At 38.2% G+C, this 15,578-nt stretch overlaps 1 protein-coding gene across 1 annotated transcript in view; it reads left to right on the forward strand.

The window, feature by feature from the left end:
• The window catches only part of WASHC4 (WASH complex subunit 4), a 45,860-nt gene that overhangs the window by 21,133 nt on the left and 9,149 nt on the right, over window positions 1-15,578 (forward strand). Inside the window, exons 19-29 of the mRNA XM_032222166.1 lie at window positions 215-320; window positions 1,606-1,722; window positions 3,228-3,396; window positions 5,172-5,326; window positions 6,377-6,451; window positions 6,538-6,642; window positions 8,575-8,709; window positions 9,792-9,900; window positions 11,017-11,083; window positions 12,544-12,630; window positions 13,927-14,074. Of these exons, the coding sequence (XP_032078057.1) occupies window positions 215-320; window positions 1,606-1,722; window positions 3,228-3,396; window positions 5,172-5,326; window positions 6,377-6,451; window positions 6,538-6,642; window positions 8,575-8,709; window positions 9,792-9,900; window positions 11,017-11,083; window positions 12,544-12,630; window positions 13,927-14,074 (1,273 nt within the window). The remainder of the gene's footprint in view (window positions 1-214; window positions 321-1,605; window positions 1,723-3,227; window positions 3,397-5,171; window positions 5,327-6,376; window positions 6,452-6,537; window positions 6,643-8,574; window positions 8,710-9,791; window positions 9,901-11,016; window positions 11,084-12,543; window positions 12,631-13,926; window positions 14,075-15,578) is intronic.

Here is a 15,578-nt window from a genome sequence, read left to right on the forward strand (position 1 = left end):
TAGACTGGATGATATATTTTCATTATAAAATTGAGGTTTAAAAATAGAAGTCAGCATCCCCGAGAATATATGTTTGTTTAGAAGTCAGGTTTTGTCTCTTACGATTATGAAAATAGATTATAAAATGCATTCTGAGTAAATATATGACTCTTTGAAATTAGTTCCGAATTACGAATATTTTTTTCCTTAGTCACGTTATTTTTTTCCATTTTAGAGTCCAAGCACAGTGCGATTGTTGCTTTTTGTACTGGCACAGAACGATATTTCCAATATATCTGGATGATGTTTATGAAAACGCAGTGGATGCTGCGAGATTACATGTAGGTAAAACATTAAATCTGAAATATCCAGGAAAATTACAGGGATGTTGTACAGGTAGTCCTTTACTTACAACCACAATTGAGCCCAAAATTTCCATTGGTAAACAAGGCAGTTATTATAGGAATCTGACTTTTCCCATTGACTTGTTGGAAGCCCGTTGGGAAGGTTACAAATGATGAGCACATAGTTCTGAGACCGTGCAACGGTTATAGTAAGTACATGTTAGTTGCCACGTGCCCAAATTTGGACCCTCTGACCATGGGGCCGTTGCCATGGTCATAAGTGTGAAAAATGGTCATAAGTCACTTTTTTCTGGGCTGTTGTAACTTTGAATGGTCACTAGACAAATGGTTCAGCTAAATTGATGACTACCTGTAATTCTAATATAATTTCAAGTATTGCTAATTGATAAGGTCAAGTCCATTCTACAATTTTTTAAATATAGTAATATGAAATATAGTTTGTTCCAGAGTTAAAAATTAAAAGAGGAAAAAGAAAGGAGACCAATCACGTCTTAGATTTATTTCCTGAATCACAGCTTAAATCGGGGTGGGTGGATGTCAAACTGGCAGCCTGCGGGCTGCATGCGTCACGTGCAAGCCACGCCCACCCCAGCTCGGTGAAGGGGGAAAACGTTGAGAAATGTCACGTGACGGCAACGTGGCATTGTGAGTTTGATATTTGTGGCTTAGATGAAACAGCAGAAAGAGGAGAACAGTTCATTTGAAGCTGGGACTTGAGGCCGAGTAGGATAATGTTTAGGATTGAATAAATTGGGTTAGGTAAATTGGGTTCACATCCTCATCCTCTCAAGCAAAGTTGTGACAAAATATTCAGTAGCTTTCATTCCATTTTTATAAACAGTGAATTGTTTCTCAACCTTGGTAACTTTAAGATATATGGACTTACAACTCTCAGAATTCCCCAGTCAGCATGCTGGTGTATATTACATAAATCTAAATAAATCATTATCAATCTTAATTTTGCTTGATGGAGACAAGCCACAGTTATAAAACAATACAATTTTAATTGAACGTAATTAACATTAACAAAATTATAATTTATCAACAAGTTTATAGTTTCAGATCTTTTGCAAACACAACAGGGAGAAACAGAAACAGATTATGCAAGTTGGAAGATTTTAGCGACTCATTCTTCTAATTGTAAACTCTCAAAATGCACTTTTAGGGGGCTGCCATTTAGGATCTAGATTTTGAATAATTTGTGTGTTTGTGAATATTTATAGTTGCCCGAATTCTTTATTAAATTGGATTATTTTTTCAGTATATGTTTAGAGCATTGCGGGATTGTGTACCAGCTATGATGCACTCAAGGCATTTGGACTCCTTTGAAATACTTCTAGAAAACTATGACAGAGAAATCATGGATGTTTTCGATAAGGTTAGAGGGAATGTATTGTATTTATTTTGAATTACACCTGTATAAGGAGCGTGTATTCAAATCTATTATGGATTAACAGGACTCTACATAATGTTAAATATACAGTAGTCTAGTAACTCTAGGTGTAAGTAAGCTAAAGAGTACCAATTAATATGTAATTTATTATAGACCTGTAGAAAAATATCTTACTGTATTAGAATTGAAATATTAAATATAATTATAAGTAATTTAATATTAAATTTATTTTAATTTTAATAGTTCAATCATTATTATCAATTTCAGTATGTACAGATAATTTCAGGTTGTTAAAGTTAATAAAATTTGCTTCTTAATTATTGGACGTTAAATAAACCTTCAATGTTTATTTGGTTCTTTTTAAAGCCATTACTCAATTATTGTTTTCATTTAGATAAGAGATTATTTAGTTGTAGCTTTTTTCCTTTTTTAAAAATGAAAGCATATATACTAAATGTTCTCATCTTGTCCATCCTCTATCTCGTCTCTCTTGGCCCTTCGGATGGAACTTGTGATACACAATTAATGCATATAAATTTATTCTTATGGTTCAGATAAAATATTCACGTGGCTGATAATTATTTGTCAGTGACCAATAATTAGGATGTAGGGAAAAAGGCAAAAAATGTTGTATCATAGATATTTATAGTATTTGCTTAATATATTTATGGCTTAGAACATTATTTGAAAGCCAAAATGGGGAGCCATGAGAAATTGTCTTACTTCTTGCAGGAATGAACCTGCACATAACTAGCAAGACTACAGTATATATATATACACACACACACACACACACACACACACACACACACATCCTGGTCTTGTTGTATTCGGGTCTTTTCCTGTGTAAGATTGTTACAATCTTACACAGGAAAAGACCCGAATACAACAAGACTAGCATACCTACACCCGTGAAAATCTACGAAAACATATATAACTTGATACACAGATGACTTATTCTCTGTAGAAAAATACCCTAACACTGCCTTGGGGGGGTGTTGTGTTCTGTTAAGATAAAGCCTGTTGTGCCTTCAAATGGCTTCTACTGTACAGCACAGTGGAGTTGTCATGGTAACAGCTTCACAGTATTCCACAAGGGGGCTCCCTCTGGTAAGGGGGAAAATCCAACATTAGAAATTACGTTTCGTCTGGACATTTCCCCCCTATAAATAAATACCTGGGCAACGATGGGTTATTAGCACTAGTTTTTTTTATAAAAGGCCATTTTGAAGTGGATAGTTTTTCAAGTGAAAAACAGAGTTCTATCTTTGGTATAAATCAAATTCATTTTGCATCCCTACTCTGCCTCTTTGTTATGGGGGCTGCCATCTCTTAAGTTTCAAATATTGCCAGAGTCAAGTCTTCCTTTCCTCTTCCAGTTCATTATGAAGGTGCTTTATAGAATTCTTATCAATCGACCAGTGTGCTGGGAAGATTAAGATATGTCATCCTCTGCAAATAAAATTTCTTAACATTTTTGTTTCGAGCAGCACCTTCTAGACAGATTATGCAAAGAAATTGAAAAGGATTTGCGCCTGTCGGTACACACGCACTTAAAACTAGATGACCGAAATCCATTCAAAGTTGGAATGAAGGATCTTGCTCACTTCTTCTCTTTAAACCCAATTCGCTTTTTTAATCGGTTCATAGATATCAAAGGTACACATTTATTTGTTTGTTTGTTTGTTTTGTTCTTACTTGCATGACTCTGGTGGTTTATTTATTAGCAATAGCACTTAGATTTATATACCGCTTCACAGTGTTTTTACAGCCCTCTCTTAAGCGGTTTACAAAATCAATCTATTGCCCCCAACAATCTGGGTCCTCATTTTACCCACCTTGGAAGGATGGAAGGCTGAGCCAACCCTGAGCCAGTGGGACTTGAACTGCTGGCAACTAACAGTCAGCAGAAATACTGCACTCTAACCATTGCGCCACCACGGCTCTTATTGCTATTGTTACAGTTCCAAAACTTTTCTACTTGATTGTTTTCAGTTTCTCAACTTTTATGCTAACTGTAACTTGGGAAGTTACTTTAAAGAGATATTTCTTCCATTGTTTAATGCTGAAATGAAATATCTGCAAAAAAGTAGGTTTTTCAGGTACTAATTGGGCAAAGTTACCGTATATACTCGAGTATAAGCCGAGTTTTTCAGCCCACTTTTTGGGCTGAAAAAAGCCGCCTCGGCTTATACTCGAGTCTACAACTGGATCCGGCAGTGCTGTTGCCTGTTGGAGGAGGAGGAGGCGAACCAGCCTGCCATCGCCGGCCACCGCTATCCCCGCCGCTCTTCCCGACCCCTTCCAAGCCCCACAGTCCAGCGGACGGAGCAGAAGCAGCTCCGGGGCTTCGCTGCTGCTCCCCGCATTTTCTGCACGGGGATCCCTTGGAGAGGGGATTCCAGCCTGCCATCGCCAGCCACCGCTAGCCCCGCCGCTCTTCCCACCCCCTTCCAAGCCCCACAGTCCAGCGGATGGAGCAGCGAAGCCCCGGAGCTGCTTCTGCTCCGTCCGCTGGACTGTGGGGCTTGGAAGGGGGTGGGAAGAGCGGCGGGGCTGGCAGTGGCCGGCAATGGCAGGCTGGTTCGCCTCCTCCTCCTCCAACAGCACTGCCGGATATCCGCCCAACGCTGCGGGGGCGCCAGCGGGAGCTTTGGCGGCTTCACCTCAGCCGCAGCGCTGGGCAGCAAATGTGCTGGTGCTGTTGGAGGAGGAGGAGGCGGCGGCAGCAATAGCACCTGAGGACAGGACAAGAAGCAATGGAAACTTGTCAGAAGGAGACTCAAGCTGGAAATAACGAGAAATCTGACAGTAAGAACAATTAAAATCCTAGGAAAATGTCCTTTCATGAAAAATTACTTTTTCAGTTAACTCTGCCTGACATTAGTTGGGCGAACAGAAATATTAGTTGGCCAATTCTAAAAGGGAGCACCAGAAAGAACTTAAAATATTTTTTAAGAGAGCTGGGTTTTTCATTTATATTATATGTATGAACAGAATTAACACAAATTGCAGATACCAATCAAACATAAAGAAAAAAAGGATGAAATAATGCTCATTTTTAAAAACTCAGTGAAAATAAAAACAATATACCAAGAAGGTGGCATACTGGTTGTGATTTGATCTCTTCGGGGGATCCTGGGGATCCCCTATACAAGTATTTTAATATTGCAGACTTGCAGTATTATAAGTCATACTGATATTATAGAACACTTTAATTAAGCGGGTCCCTTGAATAAACATAACTTTGAATTTCAAATAACACTGATTTTTTATTTTTGAAATTTACCGTAGCTGCTGCATTTCCCACCCTAGGCTTATACTCGAGTCAATAACGTTTCCAGCTTTTTGGGGTAAAATTCGGTGCCTCGGCTTATATTCGGGTCGGCTTATACTCGAGTATATACGGTATCTTTCCCCTTTCTTTTTTACAGCTCATGTGACTCATTACCTAGACAAGACTTTTTACAATCTAACCACAGTAGCTCTGCATGACTGGGCCACCTACAGTGAAATGAGGAATTTAGCAACTCAGCGCTATGGTTTAATTATGGCAGAAGCACATCTTCCAAGCCAGACTTTAGAACAGGTATGAAATGTACAAAGAAATTGTTCTGTGTTTTTTTTAAAGTTATTTGGAAATTTCGTGCATCAACTGATTGATTAATTGATTGATATTATTAAAATTAATAATTAAAATTATATGCTATCCAGAGCGACTCTGGGCAGTTTACAATTTAGGAAAAATAAATATAAAAACAATTTCAAATATAAAATTTAAAATGCAAGAGTTAAATATGGGCTATGAAGAATCAACAGCTCAAGCAAGGTGTGGCTCTATCACCCAGTAATTAATAACTGAGTATTTATTTTTCCCTAAATCCAGTGTCATTAGTAAAGAAATACTCTTACACAAATTGCTCCTGTTTCTCTGCAATTAGGGAATTCCTGCTATTAGTATTAGGGAACAGGCATTTAAATAGGACTTCTTCCTGCTGAGTATTCTCCAATATATAAAAAGAAATCCATTGCTGTGTGTTTACACGCAACAGTTATGTAATAGAGTTGCATCAACTTTTGGATATGTTGTATTTTTTATCATTTTGGAGGTATATTGTTGTGATTGCTTATAAATTGTTGTTCAAGGATGAAATTAAATATCAGTTCCAAAATGCATTTACTTTGGAACTGATTTTCTAGCCTGAAACGAACTTTTTTCTACACTTACATGCATTCATTGTATTGAAATATTTTTTTATTTATATGCCTTCTGTTCCAAAAATTAACCATATCAAAGTAAGAAACAGAAAGCATACCAAGATGCCAAATCTCAGTCTTCAACCACAACACGCATTCTTTCTGTCTTCGATGAAATGGAGCAGGTCTCAATCGCTTTCCTAAAATTGAAGAGGGAAGGAGCAGGCCAGATCTCCACGTGGAGAGAATTCCAAAGAATGGGGAAAGCAACTAAAAATGCCCACTTTCAAAATCCCATTGGAAGATAATCCCATATAGACAAGATCTGGAAGGAATTGATCCTGTTTCATTGGATTGGCTGGCCAGATGAATAGGTTTCATGGATAATTGAAAATCATGGATAATTTTATCTGGATTTTTAAATTTCTTCTTCTTGTTTCAGGGTTTGGATGTTCTGGAAATTATGAGAAATATTCATGTATTCGTATCCCGATACCTGTACAATCTCAATAATCAGGTAAGGGGAAAGCAATAAACCCCCCCATTATTAACTGATATCTTTTTGATGACTATTGAAATTATACAACAACTGTGTCATTGCAGATCTTCATTGAAAGAATTAGCAATAACAAACATCTGAACACAATAAATATAAGACACATAGCTAATTCAATTCGAACACATGGCACAGGAATCATGAACACAACAGTAAGTATTGCTTTGTGATTTAACATTGATTTCTTTACTAAGTGTATTATAAACAGCAAAGAGCACATTTTAAACATAGTAGAAAAATTATCCCTTTTGAAATAAAGCATGAGGTTAGCTTGGGTGTTGGGTTAAGTTTTAAATTCAGCGCATAAACTTGCATTTATGTATTTATTTGCCGCCTCTCTTGCCTCTGGGTGGCTTAAAATAAAAGCATAAAAATAAATATTTCTGATAACAATAAAAAGTACAATTAAAAGATGGGAGGGGAGGGAACAGAATGAGCCGTGGGGGTGGGGGCAGGATCTCCTCTTAATCCATCAACCACCTCCAGCATGATATTCTGGAGCCCCAAGCCAATTGCCTTTAGGCTCTTATGGACAGTCAGAAGGGTGGGAGCAGATCTTACCTTAGGGGGCAAAATGTTCCAAAGAGCAAAAGTAATGGCAGAAAAAGGTCTTTTCCTGAACCCTGCAGGTAGAATTCCTAGGCTCATTGGACCCACAGCATGCCCCCCTGTCAGCACTGAGACAGTTCCTCAAGTAACCTGGACGCATAATCATACACGGCTTTAAAGGTGATAGCCAACACCCTGAATTGTACTCAGAAAGAAACAGCAGCTATTGCAGCTGCCGGAACATCTGTGTAACATGGGCCACTCTAGGGACCCCAATAATTGTCCATGCTGCTGCACTCTGAACCAGTTATAGCTCCCGAATGCTCTAGAAGAGTAGACTTATGTAGAGCGTGGGAATGAACATTGAATTAATTCAATGTTTTTTGTCTTTTCATTGTACCTTAAGTCTAAGATAAGTCTCAACAGGAGAATAATGTTTCTCTCCACAAATACAACTTTGAGGATGGTAGTTCAAATCTTTTTATTTTCACCATATGACTATTAATTTTTGCAGTTTGCGTTTTACAAATCTTTGCAGTTTGCTTTTCACAAATAATTTTGGATATAAATAGCTCAGAGCAACAAAACCAGGGGTGGTATATACTTACCTTTCCTACCGGTTGGCAAATGTGAGCACATGCGCCACCTCCACACATGCACACAGCCTTACACGCATGCGCTTTTGTCAAAAAAAGGGCCTAAATGGGATGCCGTAAAGCCGGGGTGGGTGGGCAGGGCCCAGTGGTGGAATTCAGCCAGTTCGCACCTATTCGGGAGAACCAGTTGGTAACTTTCTAAGCAGTTGGGAGAAACGGTTGTTGGAAGAAATCTTTTGGTTTTTTTCCCACTTTACAGGGCTAATCCTGTAAGGAAGGCAGGAAGGAAACATTCTGGTGTTGTTTCTAGCCTAATCTTTATTGCCCTACTTATAGAAACTGCCTCTCCAGTTAACCCTTATTACCATTGTAACAACTAAGGAGAAGTGCCCATCACCTGAGTGACATTGACTTGGCCATGCCCACATAATCACATGATCACCGAGCCCCGCCTACCCAGCTGGTCATTAGGGCAGAGAACTGGTTGGTAAATTATTTGAATCCCACCACTGGCAGGGCCATCCGCGTTTTCCACTACAGGTTCAGGCAAACTGGTCCAAAGTGGTAGAATACCACCTCTGAACAAAACATATTCATTTCTGGGGAACTGTGGAATTGTAACACGTGAGTCTCGGGGGGTATTCATATATTATTACTGCAAACAGAACACTGCTTTTGTGTGGTTACACATACATTGCATCGAGAAAGATAGCGGAATTAATGATATCACCTTCCCACGCCAAATAGTACCTACATACTTCTGCTATGGTGCAACATCCAGAATTAGTGATTGTGTTTGAGTGCTAGCATGTCTTACCATTTAATAGCACCCAACTATTCAATAAGCAGGTACTTGGACATTATGATCAGAGGATGAAATACTGATTTTATCAATAGAGATAGAATTTTTAAAAAATGCATTTGTTTTATATTTTTTAGGTAAATTTCACATACCAGTTCCTGAGAAAGAAATTTTACATCTTTAGTCAATTTATGTATGATGAGCACATCAAATCCAGGTTGATCAAAGATATACGATTCTTTAGGGAAATTAAGGATCAAAATGATCATAAGGTATGTTACAGGTCCTTATAGATTCATGGTTCTCTTCTTGAGAAAAGTGTTAACTTAAATTCACTGAGAACACAATCCTGTATTTGTTTATTTGAAAATTAGTTCCATATAAGTAACCTAGATTTATTCTGGAAATAAAATTTAGGATAATACTTTGGAATACTTTGTAGTTAGCTGAGCCAAGAATAAGCAAATTTTTGGGACCAATGGGCACAATATGATTAGAAAATGGCTGCCGTGAAGGAGTTGTATAGTAGCAAAAACTGCTGAAAGTATTGTGATCAGTTACAAGATAGCAATTTACCAAAATATAAGGCAAAGAATTCTTTGTGCCAAGAAACGTATTTGAGGACATTGTATTGTTTATCCCTGAGATTACCCATCCCAATGTAAAACTGAATTTTATTTAGCGATCATGGTTATTAGTATCAAGGATAGAGAAATTGAATTTCAAAGTGCTGCTTCTAAAATAAGCCTGTGTGTGTATATACACATAAAATTTAGAGACTAGTTCTGTCTCTTTAATGACTCTATAATGGTAATCCTCAGTTAAAGACCACTCATTCAGTGAGTGACCAAAGTAGGCACTGGACAAGGAGTATCTATGATATGATACTCAAAGGTCCTGATATCCCAGTACCCCTGCAGTCATGTGATCACTATCAAGAGAATTGGCATCTGTCTCAAACTTATGACAGTTGCAGTGTCCCATAGCCAGGAAAGACAATAAGGAAGCTGTCAGGGAAGGTCACAAGTTGCTCCTGTCAGTCATTCCTACACTTGCCACTTTTTCTGCTGAGGAACCTGGCCTACACTGCACTAGCCACTTTTGCATCCGCCTGCCCCTGGCAGAAGCTATTTTCAGAACTTTTCTGCAAATGTTTTGTAAATAAAGGACAATGTAGTTGTTACCAGATTTAACTAATCTTCATTATAAAAATATATATGTCTCCTTTTTATAGGAGTATAGAAATTAATAAAGAAAAATGCATCAATACATGGGAAATTCAATTCAAAGGGGCTTTTTGAATGTCACTTTTTAAACAATACTTGTTTGTAATGTATTATCAAATTTTTTCTAGTACCCATTTGAGAGAGCAGAGAAATTCAATCGAGGAATCAGAAAACTTGGGATTACACCAGATGGACAAAGTTATCTTGACCAATTCAGGCAACTAATAAGCCAAATAGGTATGAACATACATTATCTGTCATTATTTTAAAAGCAGGTGTAAGAACTTCAACTCCCAGAATTCTCCAGTCAGCATTCTGGAGTTGAAATCCATATATCTTAAAGTTGCTAAGGTTGAGAAACACTGATGTATTGTAAGAAGTCAGGTATGGCAGGGAATCTGCCAGCACCAAAAAAACCCGCTGTCTATATCATTATGCTGAAATTTTTGGGCTATGGAAATCCCTATCATAAATATATCAAATCAGTTTTCTCCTCCAGTCCCTTGCTGCTAGGATTGTGCTGTTATATCTCTAAGCAGAAGATGGGGGAAAAAATAGGCAGGTGTAGCTTTTTAAAATCCTGGTCTTCGCACAACCTAACTGCTGCCTATGTATTTCCTAATTTATAATGCCTGTTTAGGCTAGGATAGATAACTTGCCACTCTCTAGCTACTGTAGATTATTATAAGTTTTCCTAGCATGATTAAAAGTCAGGAATTTTCTGTCCAAACATAGGAATGGCATGGAATAACTTTCTTTTGAATTACAAAAAAATGTTATTTAGTCTTTAAGTCATGTGTGACTCTTCACAACCCTATGTACCATAGAATGCCCCCCCTCCCCCGGTGCTCCACTGTCTTTTGGAGTTTGCCTAAATTCATGTTCATTGCATCAAGGACACTATCTAACCGTCTCATCCTCTGCTGTCTCCTTCTTCTTTCACTTTAACCTTTCATGACATCAGGGTTTTTTCCAATGAGTCTTCTCTTCTCATTTAATAGCCAAAATATTTGAGCTTCAGCTTCAATATCTGTCCTTCCAAAGAATAGTCAGGGTTGATTTCCTTTAGGATTGATTGATCTGATCTCTTTACAGGACAAGGGACTCTCTAGAATCTTCTCCAATTGATTCAATTTGAAAGCATCAAGTCCTTGGCATTCAGCCTTCTTTATGATCCAACTCTCACAGCTGAATTAGAAAATAGTACTATTTAATTGTGCTGAAGAGAATAAATTATCCTAAATATGTCCCACATGTTTATTTAACAAATGATAAAATTCATCTTGCTAGTATTCCAATTATTTATATTTGTTTCTGTAATATAAATTCAATTATTACTATCTTTGTTTAAAGGGAACGCTATGGGCTATGTACGAATGATAAGATCTGGTGGACTTCACTGCTGCAGCAGTGCAATTAGGTATGCACCAATATTTTTTAGCTTGTCTGTCCATGTTGTACATCTTTTGCAGATCTTCCTGCTTCAATTTTTCTCTTTACAGTTAACATACATTGCAGTAATTGTTTGGATGTATTTCTTCTGTTTGAATATATTATACTGGTACATCTGTTTAGTAAATTTAAAATTGCATACTCGTATTAATGCAGTGGCTCAGTGGTTAAGACACTGAGTTTGTTGATCAGAAAGATTGGCTGGCTGCTGCTTTGAATCCCTAGTGCCTCGTAACGGAATGAGCTCCTGTTACTTGTCCCAGCTTCTGTCAACCTAGCTCAGTGTTGGCAAACCTTTTCAGCACCAAGTGCTGAAATGTGAGCATGCATGTGCTGGGCAGCTGGTCTTCCGGTTTCCGGCATGCTCATGCACACCGAGCACCTGGTCTCCCAGTTTCTGGCATGCATGCACATGTGAAGACCAGCTGCCCAGAGCACATGCATGCACAGGAAACCAGAAGAGAAGCCACCCGATGCGCATGTGCACACTGGGAAGATGATTTTCTGGTTTCTGGCATGTGCATGCGGACCAGCCACTTAGTCTTTTGGTTTCTGGCGCACATGAAGATGAGCTAACCGGTGTGAATGCACATGCTGGAGACCGGAACATCATTTTCCCCATATGTGCATGCACTCTGAGTGACTGCTCTTCTGGTTTCTGGCACTCCCGTGCATGTGAAGACCAACTGGCTGGCGCACTGGAAGAGCAATGGCTCACGTGCCTGGAGAGATGGCTCTGTGTGCCACTTCTGGCATGTGTGCCATAGGTTCGCCATCATGGACCTAGCCATTTGAAAAAAAATGCAAGTAGAAAAATAGGGACCACTTTGGTAGGAAGATAATAGCACCCCGTGCACCTTCGGCATTTAGTCATGCCGTCCACATGACCATGGAAACGTCTTCGGACAGTGCTGGCTCTTCAGCTTTGAAATGGAGATGAGCACTGCCCCCTAGAGTCGGGAATGACTAGCACATATGTGCAAGGGGAGTCTTTACCTTTACCTATTAAATTTTCAATAATTAGACAGTTCATACTTGTAAAAATTATAAAAATTATAGTAACATGATAGCAAGTTTGGGTGTCAGTATAAAAGTGTAAATAATACAAAGAGCACAAGATGCGAAAGAGCATTGAATGATGGTAAATATAGAAATTTTGTTGTCAGATGTTGTAACACTTTGCGACTTGATACCTGAAAACCTGGAAAATGTGGTGGCTAGAAGTATGCCTTCTTGTTGATGTGGAATAAGCTACAAAAATACTTATTTGAGAGCAAAGCAATGTTACTTGCTAATAAAATATGAACTAGCTTGTGATAAGGTGGGAATAGAAATACAGCATGTAAAATAGAAAATGTATGTTCATTTATATACATACATCTATATATTAAAATGTCTAATTATATGAAAACCTAACAAAACTTGTAGATTTGTTCCTGACCTTGAAGACATTGTCAACTTTGAAGAACTTGTGAAAGAGGAAGATCTGTCAGAAGAAACACAACAAGCAGCTAGGTAATTATAATGCAAGTATAAAAAAAAAATTCACTATTACTTGCACTGCTGTTTTTCAAACAACTTTCAATAAAATAAAATGTTGAACTCCATTCGTAGCTATGCATTACAAAACTCTGTGGGAACCAGTTCAGGGACATCTGGTGGAGAGAGTTATTTTTGTCTTGTTGCTTCTCAAAAGGCAACAGTTTAGTGACAAAGGAGAATGTGATGTTGAACCAGAAAAGATATTGATCTGATATCAGCATCTGATAGTGCTTCAGATATTCTTATGTTTCTATTACAGGGTCATTCATTTATTTTCTCATTGGCAAAATTCCAAATTCACTGAGGCTGTCTCAGGATACAAGTTATTGATATTTTTTATTCTTTCATTAGTTTTATAGGCTACCTTTCCTCCAGAAGCTCAAAATAATGCATATAATTCTCTCAATTATTTGACTTTCACCACCATCCCATTGTTAGATCCTTTGACAAAGTTCTGTGGGAGATTTTATTTCCCAGTCCTTTCATACCATTCTTTTAAACATCTCCAAATGTTATTAAAGTTATTGTTTAAATCTGTGCATGAAAAAATAAGAAAATTCCCCACTGCCTACATTAAAGTAGGTGGTTTACAGTTTGACTTTACATAGATATTGTCAGTGCTTACTAAAATATGTCCCAAGTACTCTGTTGTCAAGCTGATATTTATATGTTATTTAATCAGAACTAGAATTGTATATTTTTTTAAAAAAATAAATTGTATTTAAATTGCTTAGTGATAAAAGAATGCATAACAGTTTCTTCCTTGAGCAAGTTGAGGATATCGAATTGTTTTTAATATGTGCACTGTTATTTATTTGGCAATCTTGTAAATACAGCTTGGAAGATTGTTCCCACAATTATGGGATTTTGATTTTGATTTATTTCTAACAGTTGTATTTGGTATGATGAGTTTTACAAAATTGGCAAGCTGGCTCCCAAAAGTATGAATAATGCTTAGATTTCAGTTATCCTTCTAAATCAGGAATATCAACCTTGGCAACTTTAAGATCTGTGGACTTCAACCCCCAGAATTCCCCAGCCAGCCATGCTATGTTTTTTTTTGTACAGAATATGTTAAATGTTTTCAATGGTCTCAAATGGAGGCAAGCTGCTTTAAGGTAGCAAAGGGGTGATTTGAACACTTCTTTAAAACGGTGCTAAAGATCATGAAACAAGCAGCTTTATTTTCTGTATGTAATTATTATGAAAAGAATAATATAGGACCAGGACATTTTCCCTCCTGATTGTTGCTATATCTCTGCTTTGCAGGCAGCTGGATTCTGTACTTAGTGATCTGACCTGCAGCTCTGCAGAAGGTACAGAGTACTTCAAAATGCTTGTGGATGTCTTTGCGCCTGAATTCCGTAGTCTAAAGAACATGCATCTACGCAATTTTTATATCATTGTTCCCCCGCTGGTTAGTATTTGCATTGATTGACTTCTTAGATAACAGAAGGGATATTTAATTATTTATTTACTTAACCCATGTACCGTATTTTTCAGAGTATAAGATGCACCAAGGTTTTGAAGAGGCACTTTTTTTTAAAAAAAGTAGGTAGGTAGATAGAGGGATAGAGAGGGAGAGAAAGAGAGAGAAATACAGTAGATAGGTAGGGAGAGAGTGTGTGGGTAGGTAGGTAGGTAGAGGAAGAGAGAGAGAGAGAGAGAGAGAGAGAGAGAGAGAGAGAAATACAGTAGATAGGTAGGGGGAGAGAGGGAGTAGTTAGGTAGGTAGGTAGGTAGATAAAATGATATATAGAGAGAAATAGAGATAGAGAAATACAGTAGGTACGTAGGGGGAGAGAGAGAGTATGTGTAGGTAGGTAGGTAGGTAGGTAGGTAGGTAGAGGGATAGAGAGAGAGAAATAGAGAGAGATAAAAATACAGTAGATAGGTATTTCTGATGGCACAGCACTTGATCAATGTAATTCTTATCAATCAGTTAAAGAGTTTTCCAAAAGGGGGGGGGAGTTTTTGCATTCTGCAAACCTCCCAAAACAGGCCCGTTTTTTTTTCCAAAAAAGGAGGCATGAATAGCCTGGGGGGGGGGCGCTTGCAGGGTGCTCTGCCCCCCCCCCAAAAACGAGCAAAAACAGCCCGTTTTCCGTCAAAAAAAATTGCATGCATAGTTTTATGGAGGCTTATAGAGTGCTGCTGGAGACTGGAGGGGCAAAAAACAGCCCATTTTTTGCTCATTTCTGCCCTCCCCAGCCCCCAGGAGGTCTCTTGAGGGTAGGCACGGCCATTTTGGTGAAGGGCTTTGGGAGGCAAAAAATGCTGTATTCGATGTATAAGACGCACCCAGATTTTCAGCCTCTTTTTTGAGGCAAAAAGATGCATCTTATACTCTGAAAAATACGGTAACCCATGTACATCCTGAAGGACTCTTGGTGGTTCACCAAGATAGCAATACACAGTCATAATGAAAGCATCCACAATTGACTTAAAGATAGGAAAGTGATCACACATGTAAAATATATCTATATTGAAACAGCTGGTATTTGAGGGGTGAGGAGAAGCATCCATTTACAACAGAGAAGACATCACACTGGAATTATCCAGTGAAAGAGCATGTGGTTTACAGACCTAAGTGTTGGGTTTTAACAACATGCAATTGGGGTGGGATGGGGTGACTGATTGGAGCTGATCGTTTGCTGGCTGGATGCCATTCCTGATGCCTATGTGGAATTCACAGCAGGCAATTACTCATTGTGCCCAGAGAAAGAAATACCTGTCACTACCTAGGATTGAACTCACAGCCTCCTGATTGTAAGGCGAGAACTCCATCTTTAGGCCACCCTGCTCAGGGTTTTGGATAATTATTTGAGGCCAAATAGCTAATTGCACTTTCCACTGGCTTGACTCTTAATATTAAGACAATAACCTCACAAAACATTTCTACTTGTAATTATATTTCTGCT

Source organism: Thamnophis elegans, chromosome 7 (genome assembly GCF_009769535.1).
Source record: "Thamnophis elegans isolate rThaEle1 chromosome 7, rThaEle1.pri, whole genome shotgun sequence".
Lineage (NCBI taxonomy): Eukaryota > Metazoa > Chordata > Lepidosauria > Squamata > Colubridae > Thamnophis > Thamnophis elegans.